General features: G+C 39.1%; 2 protein-coding genes across 2 annotated transcripts in view; one reads left to right on the top strand and one right to left on the bottom strand.

The window, feature by feature from the left end:
- Positions 1 to 23,116, top strand: part of LOC109031247 (neuroligin-1) — a 239,331-nt gene that overhangs the window by 130,674 nt on the left and 85,541 nt on the right. The gene's annotated exons all lie outside the window — the stretch shown is intronic.
- LOC109031248 (voltage-dependent anion-selective channel) lies at positions 1,146 to 10,013 on the bottom strand. The gene is made up of 4 exons (XM_019042663.2): positions 8,888 to 10,013; positions 7,575 to 7,765; positions 5,984 to 6,205; positions 1,146 to 1,657 (listed from the first exon to the last, which is right to left on the bottom strand). The coding sequence occupies exons 1-4, from the start codon at positions 9,684 to 9,686 to the stop codon at positions 1,253 to 1,255; spliced, it is 1,617 nt and encodes a 538-aa protein (XP_018898208.2). The 5' UTR covers positions 9,687 to 10,013; the 3' UTR covers positions 1,146 to 1,252.

A 23,116-nucleotide genomic window follows, 5' to 3' on the forward strand; every position in this document is an offset into this window, starting at 1 on the left:
ATCCCTTCACGACCCCTTTGTCTTTTTTGTCTGTAGCTTGTCTATCAATTTCAACAAGGAGCCTGCTGTAAGCTGTAACCATCAGAGTAAAATTCTACGACCAGGGCAACTGATCCATTGTCTCCGACGGGAACCAACTCTTGTCCTATTTTTTGAGCGCTCATCCGGCAACCTGGCGAGGGAACACCTCAAGCCGGACCAGGACCGGCGGGAGAGGCGCGCGGCAGTCAAATTTTTTTCCGAATTCGGGACGCGCGGCCCCGGCCTCGGCTCTCAGTGTTCCTGAGCGGTTTCATAATTTATGACGTCCCGACAATCGCTTAACTGGAATTGAAAATTTATGATAATGGCTCCAGCCTCTTTTTCTCCTCGTTGCACCCCATTTGAATAACTAATGTCGGAACCGGTCTCGTGTGCCCGGGCCCGAGGCCCCTCGCCCCCCCCTCCCCCCCCCTCGCCCGCCCCGCCGCCCCTCGGTGCAAAGATTCTAACGCGCTATTGGGAGTTGTAAACGCACCGCGGAGTATATTATGGGTTCGCATAAAGGTATCTTATCTCCTCGCGGAAAAATTGAATTTCCCCCCGAACGGCTCCTTTTATCTAAATCAGACCGCACGCGGCGAGGAAAAATGGGCGCATAAAAATATTGACGGGCTCCGTAATAACTTGAATTTTCGCTCGGTGCATTATGCTCTCGCCCGTGTTTGGCATCGTCCTTCTTCCGAACGAAAGGACGTACCTACTTCTCGACGATGCCAAATTTCCTTTCCCGAATTACAATTTTACGGTGGGACCTTTAAGGAGCCGTTCAAGTAGTATTATGTACGCACTTAGGGGGGAGAGTCAAGCCCAGCGTTACGTAACAAATCCAACCCGGGGGGACGTAGGACTTTGAAAAAGAAAACGTGCAAAAAAGTGAAAATCCCGCCCTTATTACCCCACCCCGTAACTTACTCAAACTTGTCAAAAGTGCACTTTTCCGTAAAAATTATGAATAAAAAAATCCTCGTATGTTGAGATTGTGATACATTTACTTTCTCGCTACCTTAGGGTAGAGGAAGTATTGTCATCCTCCAAGGGGGAAAAAATTGAAATTTCATCATTTCTAGACGTTTTAAGGTCCCAGGAGTCAAAATAACCATACTTGAAAACGTGTGTCCGTTTTTTTCAGTGTGCGTTTCAAAAAAATAATTATATTTTATCCGGATAAACAACATTAGAGTGTTTATATGGCGTTCTTCCTTGAGCATACCTACGGCTCAGAGTTAACCTCGAGGCTGAGCCCAAATTTGTGGTCACCGGTTCTGATGTTGCCACCCTCGAGTAGGACCGAGGCGTGGAGGGTGACGCCCTGGGCGAGGACCTGTGAGTAGCAGAGGCCGACGCGGGCGAAGCTGTCGACTTTGGCCCGGAGGGAGGCGTCGAAGGGGAGTTGGTACTTGAGGACGACGCTGCCCACTGGGCCGTCCGTAGTGGCGTTCCAGCTCACCTCAGTCCCCGAGACGAGCTTGTCCGAGAGCTGCCGGCAGATGGCGCCCGAGACCGTTTTCGGCGAGGACTGCGGCTGCTCCATGTTGGCCACTTTCACGCCGCCGGTGAGGTGGGTCTTGTTCCGCGACCAGCTCATCAGCAGCTGGCTCGGCCCGAAACGCCGGTCCTGAAATCCGTCCCAAGAAAAAGATTTCAGAGTAAAAATCGTTAGGAACCGAAGTTGACTTGGAGGATAGGCAATAGCTCAACTCAAAGACTGTGCGGAGAGGTTCGTAATTAGAAAAAAATTCCTGAGAAATGTCCTGAACTCTATATGTAACAAGGTCAGTGGCGTGGCGTGAATTGCGAGGTATCGATTGTTATTCCATTTGGCCCAATGGTGAAGAATCGATTGTTAAGGTGTTTGTTGCGAACACCCTGTTTATCGATCCTTTTCCATAGGTTGAAATGACGGAGCAATCGATGTATCGCAGAGCACGCCACGCTACTGAACAAGGTGGCGAAAGTATAGCTCCAAAACATTAACTCGAATTGATATTGTTGGAACTTTTTGGCTTTGCAGCAAATTTTATCAACAAAATCCCAAAAAACCTCCCTACCCGCGACACAAAATCTTGAAATGACGTTTGGACCGCGCTAAGCAGAAAGGAACCGTACCACATCAGCAATTCCCGAATTTGATTGAGCAATTTAATGTTTTACATGAAAACGGTCGTGTAGGTTTTTACGCAAATTTCAGTGAATTTCCTGCATAAGGTGAAACAAAGTTCTTAAACTTTTCAAAGAAATCCGCACGAACGTTCCTTCAAAAAAAGTTAAATTAGCCAGTAAAATTTTGACTACAGCTGATGAGCCTTGGTTCCTTTCTGCTAAACGCGGCTCATTAATTGTTAGGATCGTCATAAGTTACAGTCCACTACAGATGTATAAACTTTTTACGAAATTTCGAAGGAAAATCTTTCATCTGTCTTAGTCCACTAACTCATAATTTTTGACGTTTTGTCTTTCATTTTTACCAAGATTTGAGCATGAAATTACCTCAGACACCCCGTCTCCTCGTAACTGAGACTCAAGAAATTTCCTCTTTAAAATGTGTAAATAAGATAATCGTCATTATTTTAATGGAAGATTTGTATTGTTTCATTTTAAAAGTCTCAAATGCCCACGCTTCTCACGGTTTTTTTCTTCTTTATTTTTCTTTTTTTAACGAGTTAATTCAGATTTGTCCACAGTATGTTAATAAAACTCTTCTCTCTGTCGTGTCACATTATCGCAGCTACTTTATTGGTCAACCGTGGTCGAATACAAGGAAGTTCGATATTTCGGTCGGAATAGCGGTGACCTAATTCCGTTAAACTCCATGAGTAAAACATGCTGAAATCCGCACAGTAAATTCTGTTAGAACGTGTGCTATGTTGTTTATCCTGAACATTTACGTCGTAAATATTTACGAACGGCTTCTAAGTCATGGGAAAATAAACAAAAAAGGAAAATGGAGAAGAGTAAAATCAATAACTCTCCGGAAATCACAGAAAGTGAGAAAACTGGTAGGAAAAAGAGAGAAGAGAAAAAATAAATTCTCTTTTTTTTAGTTTCGATACTTTGTTAAGTAGTGCAAATGAATTTAATATAATAAAGGCAACATAAAAGCAGTTTCTACAGACTTACTACGGTGCTGCCGCGCAGAAGAAGAGCATCGAATAAAAATCTCCCCCAATACGATACGAATTTTCTGAAAAATGTGGAAAGCTTTTTATCTTATAAGGATTTTTTTTTCAATGTAATCCAGTGTAAATACAATTTTCAAGTAGAAGAATTGAAAGGTCATATTCTTTTGAAAAATTGAATTAATATGTGTGTTGAATGAAATGTCCAAACGCTCGCACAACGTTTTTCCTCCACACGGCAGCGCAGCGTAGCCGTAGACTGCCACGCGACAAGGCGCCATGATACAACTATTCGTACTCGATGGATGTCTGTGTTGCATACACGCTCAATTGAAGGCATTTTGGCTGTTCATGAGTTTTAGTGATTCTACGGCTGGATGGAGAAACGTAATAAAACTTTTAATAAGAAAGGACGATAGAAGTAGAACGAATGCAAGCCGTAAGAATGTTTGGTTTTCTCATTTGCATGAGAAATAAATTGAGCAAACTTTATGAATTGGACGTATTTCTGCCAAACGGAACTATGTGCATTATGACGTGAGTCCTGTTATGCATTACAGATCTCAGGGCCCATGTCTTAATGCGCATAATTCTGTTGGCAAAAATATTATTCAATTAGATCCATACATGGGTATATTTAATTTAGTGTTGTACATTCGGATAACGTTTAGAGAGAGGTACAACAACCTTTCTTGAATTAAGAGATCTCCTCATGTATGAGCTGGCATTCAACATTTACTCAATAAAGAATTTTTTTGGATCATTTTTTTAATTTGAATGATTATTAAGGTATCTCTCTTCATTCGAAGCAGCAACAGTAGTGAATTTATTCGGCAATGAATTTTTATTCAGCGTATTTTTAAAGTTGGTTTATTTCTAATTTTATTGAAAAAGGATTTATATTGAAAAGAAACAGATGAGCAAGTAATCAGTGGAACACATTTAGCCAGAATTAGCCTAATTCTCATCATGCGTTGCCTTACTACCTATACCATATTTCACTTTTCCAACGGAAAACCAAGCAACATTTTTCGATTCAACAAATTTTCCTGAAAATGAGTGATTTATCCAAAGAAATTCGGCAACGCCTGAAGGCTCATACGGCGTATTTTCTAGCACGGCAGCATTTGGCCTCCCTTGCGGTCCGGCTCTATCACATTTTGTGACGCTTGACTTTCGTTGCTTTGGCTTCTAGCTAACATTTTGTAAGCACTTTGAGTACCTATTTTCAACTGAAAATAAATACTTTTAGTTCCAATTCGTATCCCCAGAACCAAAAATGTCACTTAGATCATGGAAAGCCCTAAAATCCCAAAAATATCAAAATTAAATGAGCGTAAATAGCGTAATAAGTTTTACCTCGACAAAAGATCCAGTTCAACTAGAAACTGGGGGCCGATTATTGAAATTGGTATAGACAGAGCGATAGACATAGAAGACAAAAATGATATGAAGGAATCCTATTGGTGGAAGTGGGTTGTTGCAATGGACGAAGGAGGTAAGCAATAGACTAACTAACGGCATCTGGACCGAGTTTATCAGAAAGGAGCCAACGCACATTTTCGAAAAAATTAAGATGAGAATATTTTTGAATTCCTCTACACAATGATCTTGAAGCAAAAAAAAATGCGACAAAAATGTAACAAAAAACGGTTTGCGGGGTGAGTCTTTGATATGTGTGAACTTAAAATCGCGGAAAATCAAAATCTTGGCTGATCCGAATTTCAAGATACCGCAATTTTAAATTTTCATACTGAATTAAAGTTTTTTACTGGTGTCGATCAGCTATTTTATTTCTTCGTCCAATGAATCTGTGTTGATCGGCTTAAGTTTTTATTTTTCGTTCGATTCATTTCGATCGAATACACACCCTCTCGTTACATGCAGACATCCTACCATTTCTTTTTTTTTAATTGAACAATCCGCCTTCTATTGCGTCTGCAGCAATTGTTGTTGCGAATATGTTGTGCGTGCTGATTATAGTTCATTACATACTCGACTTCCTGAAGGCGTTTTATTTGCACAAGTAGCGCGATCTGTTGGAGAACGAATGAAATAGGGATTAATTGATTCGTTCAATCTCCGAAAGGGTGCTCTAATTTCGCTCATTAAACGCCTGCAAAGAGTCAAGTATGTAATGAGCCGAGATCGGCACGCACAACATATTCGTAACAACAATTGCTGCGGATGCAGCAGGAGGCGAATTGTTCAATTAAAAAAAAGAGAATGATAGGATGGCTGCATGTAAGGAGAGAGTATGTGTTCGATTGACATGAATCGAACGAAAAATAAAAACGTGAACCGATCACCACCGATTCAATGGAGTAAAAAAACTGATCAAAATCCGTAGAAAACCTGCATTTACTATGAAAATATCAAATTGCAGTACGTAGAATGTACGATCAGCCAGGATTTCGATTTTTCACGATACTAAGACGCACGTACCGCAGATTTACCCCCTGCAAACCGTTTAAAGGTACATTTGTCGATTTTTTTTTCCTGCTTCAAGGCAACCGTGTCTAGTTGCATATTTCCTTCTGTATAAACTCAAAGTCGGAAAAAAATACTAGTTTCTAAAAATAAGGGGTTAAAGTTTACTTTCCAAAAGTCTTATGGGGAATAAAACTGCTTGGCTCCTTTCTGATAAACTCGATCAAGCTAATGAGAGACCCTTCAGTTTGTCCATCATTTTCTTCCTTAGTCTAAAAGAACCACCCATTTCAACGACTAGTATCGCTCCAGGCTCCTTATGTCTTTTTTGTCTATCACTTTGTCTGTCAAGTTAAACAATCAGCCTGCATTTCCCAACAACTGCCCATGTATACCTGAAAATAGTAGCCGGATTTAGCTCCGCCGTAAAGACCACCAGCGCCAAAAACCGCTGACATCTTGACTAATGGCATCTTAACCAGCTCGGCCTCTCCGTTCAGAGCAATGTGATCAGTTTTCATCTCGCCTTTGATCCCGAAGTTCTGATCGAGCGGTGACGGTGGCTTCGTGAACTGAAGGGACACCTTCGCCTTATCCCAGAGGGTCGGAATTGATACCTGTGAAAAGTCGAACTATCGTTAGAAATTGAGGCATTATCTGCAAATGCATGCCAAAACTGCATTGTGAGCTAGCGTATTTTCACTTGTCAAAAAGACATAATTCAAAAAGGAGTCTATGTTTTTCGGCCAATTTTGTTTGATATTGTAACTAAAATTGGATCCATAAGGAGAAAGAAAAGCCATAGGCGGATCAAGACACCTCGAATGTGTGAGGGAGGGCGGAAGGTGAGTCCGGAGGTCTCCTTCGGAAATTTTTTGAATTATTAAAGCATCTATAATGCAGTTTGAGTCAAAATTGTCGTAGATATGATTATCAACAAATGCTTGCGTCTTTCCTTTCTTCTTTCTTCCGTTCCTTTTTTCTCTCTTTTTTCTCTTTTCCTTTCTCCTATTTTTCGGCCGAACGGGGGGGGGGGGGGGGGCGCATGCCCCCCTCCTGGGTCCGCCCATGAGAAAGGCTTGGAATTGTGAGATAATAATCGAAGTACAGTTTTAAAATGACATACATTGAAGATGGAGTCCTGGGACATTGCGCTCTAAACGGTGATATAAGCCAACTTAATCTCTCAATTAAATGAATTATATGAGAGGAACCGAACAAAATCGTGTGCAGAATCGTCAAATACGCCAATTAAGATGTTTCCACACCCAGCAGTCATAATGAATGCCACTGCAAAAGGAAATCTGGCGGGAAGCCTCTCTAAGCTCATCAATTGGACCTTCCCTTGGCGCGTTACTCGTAGAGTGAGGGTATTATTTTTCTTCAGAATATGAGAAATCAAAAATATCCCTCTCTCCAAAAAGAACCTTTTTCTTGCAAAAATTGCTTAAATTGAGAGTGAAACGGATTGTACCGACCGACAATTTCCGTCGGCACCTCTTGGATCTGCCACAGTCAAAAAAAGTGAAGTTGATTTAACATTCTGGATGTACAAAAAAATGTGCGAAAACTTACAAAATACTGAATTAACTACTACAGCAGTTACTTTGGCAATGTCAAGATGTAAAATTAACTGCCGTAGCGGGTAATTCAGCATTTATAAGTTCTCACACACGTTTTTTTTTACATACAGAATGTTAAATCAACTTCACGTTTTTTTTACATCCAGAATGTTAAATCAACTTCACGTTTTTTTTACATCCAAAATGTTAAATCAACTTCACGTTTTTACGGTGCAGTAAAATTAAATTCCGCAGCCACCCAAGGGTTTCAATCCTACTGTATAGGCTTAAACGACTGGCCTAACCACTAAAACACTAAACCAAATCCATCTTTAAATAAAAAGATGGGCCTTTTTTTTAAAAAAATCTTATGTGGTTGTTTCCCGCTTATTTTTTGATATTCAACTGTAAAAGTAACGTATACCTCTGTGAGCATCACTTTGTCTGAGTTCATTTTTGCGGCAACCTCGACTCCACGGTAAGGTAAGGTTTTCTTCCCTTCGACAAACCCATAAATGTTTGACCCGTTAATGCCACACAATCCACACGCTTTGAAATCAGAGTCAGTCACTGGTTTTGAGTCGAATTCCAGTTTCATCAAGTCCGAAGCAAAACCTGCGTCAACAAAGTGACAGACTCATTCAACAACTGTGACACTAAAAATTTTGGAAAATATCAAGTGAACTGTGGGTTGATTATTGAAGTTGGTAGGCAAAGCTATAAGCAGAGAAGACAAAACAAAAACAGAGTGATCTTATTGATTGTAGTGGGTGGGTGGAATGGAAAAAGGAGGTAATAAGGACAAACTAACGGCGACCTAGGAGAAGTCCGTACAGTTTGTCCATCATTTTCCCCTAAGTCAATAAGAATCACCCGTTTCAACCAATAGGATACCCCCATTTTCCGTTTGTGTTCTTTTCACATGACTTTGCCTATCAATTTCAATAAATCAGCCCGCATAAGCGATTCTCGTAAATTAGTAACCCTGTATTTTATTTTAAGATCAACTATAAAAATAATATTTGATTCTTACAGGCTGGCATTCTTCCTACTCTAATAAGGCAGCTTACTCCAAGCTATACGGAAAATCAGTTTGCTTGATTTCAACATTGTAAAATCAACCATCCTAAATTTTCAGAAAATCCATTTTCAAAATATCCAATCTTTCTATTTTGGAACTTCGATTGATGATAGTTCTTTTCTGTATTGTCAAGGTTTTATTATAGGGATAATTTATTTTGATAATCTTATATGCTGACACTCAATGATTATGTGTCTGAGAATTTTTGTATTAGCGCCTAAATATATGCTCTAAAACACAGCAATGTGTTTTCTAGTATCAACACTGAAGGGAAAAAAATTTCCTCAGGTATTTTGCTAGAGAAATAAGATGCAGCTTCTGAAAATTTCTATTGCCCGAAGTTAAGATGTAGACTGCTTTAGTTTTCCATTCATTTATTTGTCATTTTCACCGCCAGTTCAGTTCTTAATAAGAGAATGTCGACAGTTAGTAATTTAAATAAATGAGCTGCAGGAGGTATTTTAATGTTTCAACATTTAAGGAGAGAAATCGCTGATTCCAAAAATTGTATAAGCCCTTAAACTTGCACTTAACTTCCTCCTCTTAAGAACCAATTGTTCATTCAAAATGTAACCCTTATTACATTTTTATCTTTCAACCGGGAAAATAAGTTGCCCCCGGCTGCACCCATTTTACTTGTATAGTTAACACTTTACCTTTGTGGAAGAGATCGTAGGGTTGCTTCCCTAGTTGGTTGAAAAAAGGAGGAATTTCCTTCTCCTTCGATGAGAAAATTGAGAAGACGGAGGATTTTTCACTACCTTGCGAATCATCTCTCTTCCCGAAGAACTTTTTCCTCAGCGTCTCTGTCTTAGATTTTTCATCCGAAGGCTCGTTTTTCGAAGATCCCTCCTTCGAAGAATCTTTTTTTGGAGATTTATCTTTCGGAGATCCCTTTTTTGACGAGTCCTCCTTCGTAAGACTGTGGATTGCAGCCGTGGGAGTCATAATCTCATCGGGTAATGCTGATTCCTCTATTTTGGACGTTGAAACGACCGACTTTCCACCCGTGTCTTTCAAAACCGGTTCTTGTTTTGAAGCTTGCTCCGTTAAGCTCACCGAGGAGCCCTCTACATCTTCCGGGTTCTGCACCAGCTTGGATGCTCCAGGCTGAATGCGCCCCTTCTCGTCAGTGAAACCGGTTCCGCGGACCGGAGTTGTGGATCCAACCAGTTCAGAAACTGGCTCATTTATCTCACTTCCCCCATTAGTGGGAAGAATCGTGTCGGATGGATGTTCCTCGAGATCCGCGGAACTGTTCCCATTTTTCTTGTCGGTGCGAAAACCCCGGATCCACATCAGCCGGCCGTTCCTTTCATCTTCGACATCGGCGTGGAATGCTTGTAGCAGCGATTCAAATACATGTGGTTTCCTAGGTGACGAAATTGGATTTCTGTTATCATTTTTTTCATCGGTAAAACGGGGCCCGAAGAAAAGCGGCGAAATCACGTTCATCGAAGACACCTCTCATAGAATTAACTTTAGAATTTAAGTAATTTTTGAAATTAAAAATTGGCGTACGTTCCTGGTTTTAAAAATCGTATAATGTTTGGTGAAAAAGAGTCGGTACCACGTAAAATTTGGGAAAGGAAACATTACCGAGAGTGAACAATCATGTAGCAAGGAAGTGCAAATTTCCATCGGCGCTGGTTGCTATAGATATTTCTCAGCGTTATGCTTCAGAGATTAGCGTATTCATTTCTTGTCATTACCAGAGTTAAGAAATTTCGTGAGGAATTTTCAAGAAATTTCATGGGGAAAAAAGAAATTTCGTGAAATTTAAGAAATTTTATGGGGAAAAAAGAAATTTCATTCGATAAAATTTCTTTCAGCAACTCTGGTAATTACCGAGCTCAAATATTATTTTCAGTCAGTTTATCTCATCGGATTAAAAAGTATGTGAAATCAGGTGATTTGCCAATGAGGTTGATGAAGTATTTAAAACAATCTTGAATCGAGGGATTTTAGTTTCAACTTCTCTCCAAGTTATGAAGATTGCTGGTTTTAGGTTACGCTTTCATGGGTACCTAAGTATACGGAATAAAACTTCTGAAAATTATCAGAATAGTGAATTGAAGGCTACGCTACACACAGAATAATTTTGAACATAATTGAAAGTAATAATTAGGATGAAATGGTTTGAGAGTTGATCGTAACATTAAAAACATTCTTCTTGCACATTCTGAAGAAGACGTGGTAGCATTAAGTACATTGAATTATTGGGACTAAATGAGTAGATGAACATATGACCTCAATGAAAAAAATGAGAGGAAAATATAAAATTGAAAGAAATATGAAATCTTCAACCATAGTTGGACATTTCTAGAATCACGAACTTGAGTTTTTCCCCTCTGATTTCAACTGATGGAATTGTTCAATCCCCCTCCCCCTATCTCTAAGTCAATACTGTTTTCTCCCCAATCAAACCAAAATCAAAATAAAAAACTCAACCATGGAAATTGATATCCATGGGATATTTTTTAATAGTGTAGCATTATACTTCTGAAAATCTCAAGCTTCAATGCTTACTGCTAGAGGCCGTATATACTTTAAGGATCCCGTATACTTTCCATCCACCGCTATCTTCCTCATACTATAAAAGTTACTTTCGGAAGTCAATTAACAGATCCGCTATATAATGACTTATGACCAAACAGTTGATTGATTGGTTAAACAATCCTAACCTAACTGGCGAAAACTCGCCTATGGGAAAGTGATCGCTCGGCATTTATCAGTCATCATTTGGCGAATTGTATTTGACTTTTTTCTCAAAAAGTTCCTCAAAATGTCGGCCTCCTGTGGTATAGAGGTTGTAGCGCTTACTCTTTGATCGGGTCCCGGATATTCGATTCCCGGCCAGGTGACCCGAATATAACTGCTGATCCTAAACAACGGTTACCTGGGACTGGTTTGATTAGGAAAGGAGGGGGGAGCTACCCCGTAACGCTCGTAATTTTACCCGCTCAAAGACATTTGAAGTAGGGAAAAAACCCGAAAAATAGCATCGACCTCTAAAATTACGTTTTGCCTGAACCGATTACGATTTTTAGATTGTTAAGGCTTGATCTCTAAAATATATTGCTATGAAAATTTATATTGACGTCTCTGCTTGCTCCGCGGAAAAATGTAATATTCCTCGGCCGTAGATATGTTGAGACGTCACTCTGGCGGCACATACATTTCATATCAAATAACGCTTGCCGCATAAAGGTGGCGTTCAGGAGCCTGAAATATTGACATCGAATCTATATTCGGGTGATTGATGTCAGGTAATTCATATTTCGTCGCTCGGTTCGAGTAAGAGCGTAACTCTATTCTCACGTAAGCCTTAGAAAAGATAAAGGCATACGGGGACGGCACGGCTTGACTCAAAGTGCAGTTACGCTCACGTTTATACCAGTAGCGTGGCGTGAATGATCGATTATCGATATCTCGCCATTTGAAGCTATGGTAAAGAATCGATTACTAAGGTGTTCGCTGCGAACACCCTAAAAATCGATCTTTTTTCATAGGTTTCAGTGGCGTATCGATCGATGTATCGCAAAGCACGCCACGCCACTGGTTCATACGTCAACGAATAGACGATTTTTTTGAGCGACTACCAAAAACCGATAGTCCCCCTCTCTTAAACATGACGTATTTTCAATGACGCTAGCACGAATGTGTTTTAGATTTTAAATATTTTCAGACACTTGCAATCATTACAACTTTCGACAGAGACTTGAATACTGCGATACATCGTTGGCAATTAGTAATCATTGGCCCTTTGAAAGCGGCTTACGTGATGGTTCAATGGGCCTGTTTCGAACTTTAGCTAGAGCGAAAATAAGATTTGTTACACATTGAAAATTTCTCAAAAATCATGGAAATTTCTCAAAAATCACTATGAGCGAATCGGTAAAGTCTGAAATGCACTCTTTACCTCACAATTTGCATTTAAAAAATTTGCATTTTTTTTAGCTTCCCCCCTCAAAAAAATATAATACGGCACAGGTGAAAATTTCGGCAGAGGAGTCGTCCCATCCAACCCCTGCTCACAAGTCACAAGGATACGACAATATTCAACATAGCCGATGCCAATCCGCCAAAAAACATGTGACGGGACGATGATTCTAACCACCTGATTTCAATCGGTGCAGCGTGTTTGCAATCACGTTTTTCTCGCGTTGATAAATATCCGCCTTTATTGACCTCGTGCTCTCCTCAACTTGCGCAATGAAGCGTGGGCCATGTTGAGCAAGGATTGAATTGAAAAACTCCTTTGACGAAATGTTCACCAGTGCCGTAGTATCCTTTTTGAAGCGGGAGGCTTAAATAAGCGCGATTGTTTCTCATGGAAGAGATGAATTAAGAACGGAAATTTTGAAACATCGCAATGGAGATACGTGGTTTCGCACTTCAGTCGGACCGATACGGACATCCAACAAGTTTAAATAGTTGCATCAAGTCCCCGTCACCGCCGACCAACGCGTTTGTCGACCGAATCAACTACTGGTATTATGCGTAGGAAGTCAAAACGCCTTCAATTTTTTGAACGCAATGCGGACATCCGTCGAGGTTGTATAGTTGTATCAAAGCGCCGTAGCAAGCGCGTCCCATTGTTTATCGTTACAGGCGAATATAACTTGAGAGAGGCCAGTCAGAATGCCTTCAATTTTATAGATACATATTTTCGGGCGAAATGAGAAACGACGTTTCTCCATTTGCGACGTTGCAGACTTCCTTAGAAATTTTATTTTTCTTTCGAGAAGCGTGGTCAACATGAAACTTGAATTCTGCATGATTTTTCATATTCGATAGCAGAAGATTTGGTTCAAAATTTAAAGTCGTAAATTTGGATTGTTTCTCATGGAAGAGATGAAATAGGAACGGAAATTTTGAAACACCGCAATGGAGATACGTGGTTTCGCACTTCAGTCGGACCGATACGGACATCCAAAAAGCTTAAATAGTTGCATCAAGTCCCCGTCACCGCCGACCAACGCGTTTGTCGATCGAATCAACTACAGGTATTATGCGTAGGAAGTCAAAACGCCTTCAATTTTTTGAACGCAATGCGGACATCCGTCGAGGTTGTATAGTTGAATCAACGCGCCGTAGCAAGCGCGTCCCATTGTTCATCCTTAAAGACGAATATAACTTGAGAGAGGCCAGTAATAATGCCTTCAATTTTATACATGCATATTATCGGGCGAAATGAGAGACGACGTTTCTCCATTTGCGACTTTGCAGACTTCCTTAGAAATTTTATTTTTCTTTCGAGAAGCTGGTCAACATGAAACTTAAATTCTGCATGATTTTTCGTATTCCATAGGAGAAGATTTGGTTTAAAAATTTAAAGTCGTAAATGCTCTTAGATGTCTTCAAATTATATGCGGGATTCTCATTTTTCAACCAAATTATATGTGGGATTCTCCATTTTTGATTATTCAACGGAACTCTACAGAAATTGCTCCACTAAACATTTTGTTTTCGTCGACTAATGTTTCGCTTTCTATTGACGGTTACGCATTGATAAAAATCGGAAATGCGTTTTTCAGATTACAATGAACCGTGCGAGTCTTCAATTTTTTCAAGGATAACCAACCATTAGATCCTATTGAAATTCTCTGTATATTTTCATCGCTTTCTCTAAATAAATCACAACCAATTGCAATGAAACATTTCAATTAGTTTTCTTGGATTAAGATCGAGTCGGACGTTTTTTAAGGTGATTCGACGATTGCTATTTTTTGCCAGAGCGACGAAAGATATATCGCATCAATTCGTTTCATAATTTAAGGTACTTATCATTTTTTATTTGAATTTTGAGATCGCACTGCTGTTGTCATTATGAGACTAAAAAATTGTAAGGAGACTACGAAAAATATAGCATTCGATACTAATATCGAAAGTGCAGTCGAATGCGATATTTTTCCTCTAAAAAAACCCACGCCTTTAATACATTGAATTCCTTTGTGAAATTAGATACATGAATTCTTTAATCTCATGACAATAGAAGTGCAATTTCAAAATTCGAAACGAATGACAAGTAGCTGAAATTATGGAACGAATTGATGCGATGTATCGCACGTTGCTCTGACACAAAAAATGACAACCGTCGAATCACCTTAAGCGTTACAATTGAGGTTTTACTTTTTCGCCTTTAGCCATTGATACGTGAAGAGTGGATATTCAAAATCTGGAAAGTGTCATCCGGTATTGCTAAAATTGTGCATCTTGCTTCGTAGCGTAAAAGGACCTGAATATTTCCCTTCATTAAATTTTAGTGAAGAAATGTTCTATGAACTTTGACCTTATAGAAACTGGTGCTCAATCGTAGCAACACCTGGGGGCACTTGCCAGGTTTTGAATTTACGCTCTCCCTATAAAAAAGATAAAAAAGCACTTGATGAAAAGATTCTCAGGTTTTGATTTTACTTACTCAGAGGAGGAATAGAGGAACATATTTTGACAAGCTCGTTTCCACACCACCTTAGGAAAGCCCGATCAGGTAGAGGATACGGTGCTGCTCCTGGAGGTAGAGCTTACGGCGCGTTTTTTTTAACGTGGTGTCGCCAAGAGCCCTAATCCACGGGGAAGGGAAGAAGAAAAGGGAGAGGAAAGAGGAAAAGGGAGAGGAAAGAGGAAGAGGGAAAGGGGAAGAGGAAACAAAAAAATACACTCACCAACGCCGATGCATCTCCACCTGTTACTTCTCCATGCCGTTTTTGATACTCCTAAAAACAGCTGTGCCCGCAGAAGACGAAAGTAGCGCCCTCCGCAACTGATTATGGAGGAGGAATAAAACAGTATCTTACCTTCGGTTGCGGGAAGATCCAGCAGCAGCAGCAGCACCTGGAACAGAGAATAAAAAAAAGAAAAGAAAGAAAAGAAGGGAAAAAAAAATAAAAAAAATGCGACGATCCCGGCACGATGGCACCCAGCAGCAGCACCTGAAACAGAGAATAAAAAAAAGAAAAGAAAGAAAAGAAGGAAAAAAAAAGAAGAAAAAAATGCGACGATCCCGGTACGATGGCACCCAGCAGCAGCACCTGCAACAGAGAATAAAAAAAAGAAAAGAAAGAAAAGAAGGGGAAAAAAAAAAATGCGACGATCCCGGTACGACGGTGTCCACCAGCAGCGGCCTCCCCCAACCCCGGCTTCCAGCGTCCCGGTTCCTTCCCAACCTCCTCCCTTTTTTTTTTTTTTTTTTTTTTCCACTCGTGGCTTGCTGAGATCCTCCGGGGCGTAACGCCCCGGAGCCGCCGTCGCCGGCAGGGGCGCCCGCCGGGACCCCATAAGGGTCCGCTGGGCGCCCCCACCCCCGACCCCCCGCGAGGGGGGTCAAAAAGCCCCCCCTTGCGGGGGGGCAAAGTGACCCCCCTCGCGGGGGGTCGGGGGCAGGGGCACCCAACGGACCCACGGGGTCCCGGCGGGCGCCCCTGCCGGCGACGGCAGACCCCGGGACGTAACGCCCCGGAGGATCTCAGCAAGCCAGTCGCGGAAAAAAAAAAAAAAAAAAAAAAAAAAAACCCTAGTCCTCCCCCCGTGATCCTACTCCGCGGCCCCTCCCCCCTTGGAAACCCTGCTCCGCGATCCTACATAAACCCAACGGAGTCCCCCCTCTCCCCGGGAACCCCCTTTGGGAAACCCTACTCCGCGATTCCGCCCCCAACCCCACGAGCCCCCCTTTCCCCGGGAATCCTCCCCCCCCTTGGGAATCCTCGTCTCGCGGTTCTTCCCAACCCCACGAACCCCCCGTTCCCCGGGAATCTCCCCCCTCAGCGAGCCCTCCCCCAAAACCCCCGCTTCTTCTGCCGCATCTTCTGGAACAAACAAGATAAATCGAGAGTTATTAGTATGGTTTGCAATGGGTGACAAAACTGGCTTTTAGAATTCTCTATTAAACCCCTCATTATAATTAGAAGTTTTCTTGTTATCAGCAATTAAATTAGTTGGACCCATGTATGCTAAAAGGAACTATGTGCTTAGGATTTGCCTGCAACATAGTTGGTTCTAGCCTAACAGTGTCCAGTTCTCTCTCGCCAGGATTTTAGTCGATGCATTATGCCATAATGAATCAAACGTTATTTTTCCAAATTTTAATTTGAATTGCAGTTTCATACTCTCTTTGGACTCGCAACATCATTGGATCACATTTTGCAATGAGAAACCACTATCTCTAGCTCTCATAAAAGCACATATCTGAATAGGGGAACCAATGGCATGTGTGTTATTTCTAAAATTGACAAGAAATAATGGTTCCTTATTACAAAGTGTAATCCAATTACAAGTTTGCATTCAGTTGTAGTAATTGAACTGCATTGCGCAAAAAGGAATTAATATTCTTGGCTCTTCAAAATTCACCTACTTATGTTGGAAAAATGAAACTCGTGTTTTCTCTACGGTGAACCGAGAAAGATAATTTATTTTTGCGTAATGCAGTTTAATTTCTCCCAGTTAAATGCAATATTATTTGACTGAATTAAATGAGAACCATGCGCAGAACTGGAAGGGATAGCAAATACTTCTTATATCCCTTTAAACAGCTGAGGGCATTCAAGTTAAAGGCCTCTATAGACGATCAAATTCCCGAACCAATTCCGATCAAAGTAGCATCAAAGTGTCGGGAGTCATCAGTCTGAAATTCATAAATTTGCTTAATTTTAAAATGAAAACTTGACAGAAACGTTTCCTGTGGCAGGAAATGATGAATGATGGCACTCCTGTCTGATCTCACTTTGATCAAAAAAGTGCGGCCCGTCAAAATTTGATGGTAGATGGTGACCACCAGTCATCAGCATGTCTACTTTGATCGGAATTGGTTCGGAATTTGATCGTCTATTCAGGCCTTAAGGTGATTCGACGGACGCCATTTTATGTGTCAGAGCGACGTGCGATATATAGCATCGATTCATTTCATAATTTCAGCTACTCGTCATTTCTTGCGAATTTTAAAATCGCACTTCTCTTTTCATGAGACTGAAGAATTCATGTACCAAATTTCGCAAAGAAATTCAACTTCACAAAGGCGCGGTATTTTTAGAGGAAAAATATCGCATTCGAGTGCAGTTTCGATGTCAGTATCGAATGCCATATTTTTCCTCTAAAAAAACCACGCCTTTATTACGTTGAATTTGTTTGTCAAATTTGGAATATGAATTCTTCAGACTCATGACAACAGAAGAACGATCTCAAAATTCGAAAAAAATGACAGGTAGCTGAAATTTCAGAACGAATCGATTCGATATATCGCACGTCGTTCTGGCACAAAAAATTGCGTCCGTTGAATCATCTTAAGGATACGACACGTTTAAAATATAATTATTTTTATGGATTTTATGAATGAAATTAATTAAAAATTGATTGGATAAAATTTCAATCATACTAGTAATTACTACTTTCTAAATTATATGGAAATAATACACATTTAGGAGGGCACTACTTCCGTCCTCAATGACTCAACATGCGGAGCATCCATCCTCTTCGTTTCTTTCCGACCTGAAACAGACTAAGAAGAAAAAAAAGGAATGATTAGTTCTTAACCTAAACCTAACTTGTAAATAAAAACTTTTATAACAAATTAGTTTTGATTTTTGCTTAATATATTTGTCAAAACTCATACCTCCTCTTTTCTAATGCTAAATTCATTCCGTGCAAATATTTGGAACTTAAGGTGATTCGATGGACGCCATATTTTGTGTCGCATCGATTAGTTCCATTTTTTCAGCCACTCGTCATTTTTCTCGAATTTTGAGATCGCAATTCTGTTGGCAGGAGACTGAAGAATTCCCTCACCAATTTTGACAAACAAATTCAACGTAATAAAGGTGTGGTTTTTTTAGAGAGAAAATGTCGCACTCGAGTGCAGTTTCGATATCAGTATCGAGTACGATATTTTTCCTCTAAAAAAACCACGGCTTTATTAAGTAAAATTTGTTTGTCAAAATTGTTAAGTGAATTCCTCAGTCTCCTCACAACATTATTGCGATCTCAAACTTCGAGAAAAATAATGGGTAGCTGAAAAAATGGAACCAGTCGATGCGATATCGCATGTTGCTCTGACACATAATATGGCGTCCATCGAATCACCTTAGTGCAATTGTTTTTACGCTATTTGTTCTCCTGAGCTATTTATTCTGTGAGCAAATAATTAGTCATTTCAAGTGGCTTTTTGAACGCAGCATAATTGGACTGCATTTTGCAATTTGGAACTATAAAGTCTGGCCCGGTTTAAAAAGAACGTATGTGCCATTAGTTTCCCTATGCACGTAAGTGTTTTTTTCAGATAAGCCAGAATTTATAGTTCCAAATTGCAAAATGCAGTCCAATTATAATTGTTCTGATTTTAAATACTTAAAATATCAAACATCATTAATGAGCGATTCAATGATCAAAATGTGACTTTATGATACGTCTAAATTGGACCATGCTGTACAGTAGAGGAATTGATAATTTGTCTTATTTCAGAAATATTAGCAGTTTGCAGATAAGTGCTTTTGTGAGGGAAAAAGAATTAGTAGTTTCAATCGGATGTATTTCTGTTAAACGGAACTATGTGCATTATGACGTGAGCCCTGTTATGCATGTATTTTTATGGGTCTCAGGGCTCATGTCTTAAGGCACATAGTTCCGTTTGACAGAAATACGTCCAATTACAATATGTACTTCAACTGCAAATGGTGTAAAGTGGCAGATACACTTGCAAGTTAGAAGCGCTTGTTAAAAGTGAAACATCAATAGGAAACCGGGATTTCAATCGCTCGACGTCTAGCTATCAAAATCTTCCTTTCCTATTGGTGTTTCACTTTCAACAAGCGCTTCTAATTCGCAGGTGTATCTGGGTCTTCAGAGGAGACGCTAATGAAAGATGGAAGAAAGAATAAATAAAGAAAGAGAAATTAATAAGAGGTAGTTACGAAATAAAATGAAGAGAGCAAAATAAAATTAGGTATGAACTGCTTTCACTGCACCCGTTTCTTGCCAATCTGAAAGAAGAAGAAAAAATGGAAAATTAGTTTGAGGTATTTAGAATATATAAAAAAAAAAAGAAAAATAAAAGAAGATGAAACAACTTTCACTGTGTTCGTTTCTTATCGATGTAAAAAGAAATAGATAAAGAAAAAACATGATAAAGATTTGAAAAAAACACGGAGAGAAAAAGTAATATGATGTTTGAGAAAAACTACCAATTCTGTAAAGCAATTTTATCCGCGATCAGTATGCTGAAAGTAGCTTGTGCTCTGACCCTGTCTCTTGTCAATTTAGAAGAGATAAATACACGAGAAAGGAGAAAGAAAAATTAGCATGAAGCCTTTGAAGAGGAAAAATAAAAATTTAGTCCCATAAAATAAGTTGATTTCATTCAAAAAGCAAAATGCCGGAAACTTCATTACTGTTTTGCCGATCTGGAAAAATAGAAAAATGAAGGAAGCAGAGCTGCTAAAGATCTAATGTAAATTAAAATTATAGCCTGTGCGCAATTTTTTTTTTTTTTACTAAAACTTTAACGAGAGTTCGAATATCGATATCTGAAGGTTGAAAATACTTATCTTTGACTGTGACGTCGCAAATCTCTGCTCTTGTTTTATTATTTTCAACCAGAACTAATCAGCAGTTTTTCATTAATAGTTTTCATTAATGAGTTTTCATTATGAGTTTTTCACTCATTCTATAATATTTACGGAGAATTTGAGGGAGATTCCTCGGTTACTTTTCTTTTCTGAAAGTGGAACACCATCGGAGATTTTCAAACGTGGAGGTGTAGTTGCGCATTTTTTATTTAATCAATGTATTTTGATGCGATTCTGGATGCAAAATAATGACCTGAAACAAACAAAAATAAAAAAAAGAATTATTAAAAGTCTAAAAGCATGAAAATAATTGGGAAATTAATGAATAATTGAATTGATTATTAATCAATTTTAACCTAGCAAATATGACCTTCTTCTAAAAATTCTGGGATTTTGATTTCGTTTATTTTTTTGACTAGGCGCTAAAAATTACTCAAGATTCAAGAATGCAAAAAAATGACCTAAAAGAAAAATAGCAATAATATAAGTCAAAAAGCATGAGAGCGATTGGACAATTCGACTACATTTTGCAATTTGGACCTATAAATTCTGGCTCATCTGAAAAAACACTTATGTGCATAGTGCACACTAATGGCACATACGTTGTTTTTAAACCGGGCTAGAATTTATAGTTCCATATTGCAAAATGCAGTCCAATTAATGAATACTTTGATTGATTACTTTTAAACTTTAACCAAACGAATGTTCACTTCTATTAAAAAATCTGCGATTTTGAGGGTTGATTCTCGTTTATTTTTTCAGAATAAGCGCTGAAAATTACTCAAGAATTCAAGAAAGTTTTCACAATCTAAGGGTTTTTTTGGTTGTGTAGATCTGTGCAAATTGCAGGAAAACAATGAAGGTGATTCGATGAACGCCATATTTTGTGTCAGAACGGCATGCGATTTCTCGCATCAATTGGTTCCATTTTGTCAGCTACTCGTCATTTTTCTATATTTTGAGATTGCAATTCTGTCGTCAGGAGACTAAAGCACTCACTTACCAATTTTAACAAAGAAATTCAACGTAATAAAGGCGTGGTTTTTTTTTGAGAGAAAACATCGCATTCGATACTGATATCGAAACTGCTTTCGAATGCGATATTTTCTCTCTAAAAAAAAAACCACGCCTTTATTACGTTGAATTTCTTTGTTAAAATTGGTAAGTGAGTACTTTAGTCTCCTGACAACAGAATTGCGATCTCAAAATTGGAGAAAAATGACAAGTACCTAAAAAAATGGAACTAATTGATGCGATATATCGCATGCCGTTCTGACACAAAATATGGCGTCCATCGAATCACCTTAATATACTGTTGATCCATAGAATTCGAATGAATTGGAATAAAATATTATTACTTTCCTTTTTCCTTTTTTATTTATTTACCTTCTTTTTTCCTTTATCTTTTTTCTGAGAATACGAGTACCTAAAACGATGATTAATAAAAATTTAAACCTGGTACGGCCGTAGTAATGATAAAATACTATAGAATATACCTAAAATTTATAATTTATAAGCGAAAAAATTTCAATTTGAAAAATGACTGCTTTATTTAACTTTGAAAAATAAAAATTAAAAATTTGAAAATTCAAAATTTGAAATTTGTAAATTAAAAATTTAAATTTGAAATGTTTAAATTGGAGAAATAAAAATTTGAAAAATAAAAAATTTAAAATTAAAACTATCAAAATTTCAAGTGTATAAAAATAGAAGGTATGAGTAAGCTATAAGGTTCACTTACATATTAGGAGCTTAATCCAAATTGAGTTACTACAAATGTTGGAATTCCGGTTGCTGACTTCAGTGTACCACTAAATCACTACCACTGAAACACTGAAACACTGAATTACTGAAGCACTGAACCACTAAACAACTAAGCCACTGAGCCACTGACCCTCTGACCTGTTCACCCATGGAACTTCTTCGCTTTCTAAACGCACACTGATTGAGCTTTAGGGAATGGGTCTCCCTTTTGTAAGCTCGGTTGGTCTGTAGCCACCTCCAAAATTCCCACCCCCCTCTGCTGACCCCTCCTGCAATTAGGATGTAATTTAGAAACTATTTCCTCATTGTCCTGTGGCGGGAAACCCGAATTTTACGGAACAAAAGGGGAAAAATGCATCCCTTTTGTTCCATTGAGGTAAAGGCACTTCTTTATTGTAAACAGGATTTGAAAATCCCTGTTCTGATCTTCGAGAAACTTCGAGACTACAAAACAATGAAAAAGGATTAAATTGTGTAAACAATAAGAAACGAAAAGAACGCTGTGAGGATGTATTTTTTGGGGGAAGGGAGGGGTAAAAGTCCGTAAAAGTTCAAAACAAAAGAAAAATACTTAACCCAAAACCCTTTGGGGAGGGGCGAAAAAGAGAGGAAATTTCTAAATGAACTGTTCCAGAATGTTCCAGAAACAAGAGCGTCTATAATGTGATGATAATGGGGAAAAATTAATCAACGCAGAACTTTATTTTGCGTTCAAAACAACGTAGTTTTTTCTCCGTTCTCAAAATTGTCACGGAATCACCATGCGTGCACTGAAATAAGAAGCAACTTGCAACAGTTTTTGCTCTAAACTGGGAGGTGTGACTTGCAAAAAAGGTTAGGTAATTCCAATTGGACTTCATTTTGCAATTCGGAACTACAATATTTGTCTCATTTGTAAAAACTTTTGTGCATAGGGAAACTAATGGCACATTCGTTGTTCCTAAACTAAGCCAGAAATCGTAGTTCTCAATCGAAAAATGCAGTCCAATCGACCTTTGATGTATATTCGATGCAAGCTAATTTTTTGCTTGGATATTCCGTAAGTCGCAAAAAAGTTAGGTAAATCCAAGTATTGGACTTCATTTTGCAATTTGGAACAACAATTTCTGCATCATCCGCAAAAACACTTTTGTGCATAGGGAATCTAATGGCACATACGTTGTTCCTGTACAGAGCCAGAAATTTTAGTTCCTAATTGCAGAATGCAGTCCAATTCATCGCCCCGCATTGTGTCTCCGATGCAAGCTAATTTTTTGCTTGGATATTCCAAAACAAAAAAGGAAGATCAGGAAAGGAGGAAAAGGGAAGGAGGAGAGAAGGAGGATAGTCGCAAAAAAGTCAGGTAAATCCAATTGGACTCCATTTTGCAATTTGGAACAACAATTTCTGCATCATCCGTAAAAACACTTTTGTGCATAGGGAAACTAATGGCACATACGTTGTTCCTGAGCAGAGCCAGAAATTGTAGTTCCTAATTGCAGAATGCAGTCCAATTGACCTTCTCGAATTTTTTCTCCGCATACAAGCTTTTTTTCCGCGGATGCTCTGAAAAAGTCCCAGAATATC

The sequence above is a fragment of the Bemisia tabaci genome, unplaced genomic scaffold (assembly GCF_918797505.1).
Source record: "Bemisia tabaci unplaced genomic scaffold, PGI_BMITA_v3".
NCBI classification, from domain to species: domain Eukaryota; kingdom Metazoa; phylum Arthropoda; class Insecta; order Hemiptera; family Aleyrodidae; genus Bemisia; species Bemisia tabaci.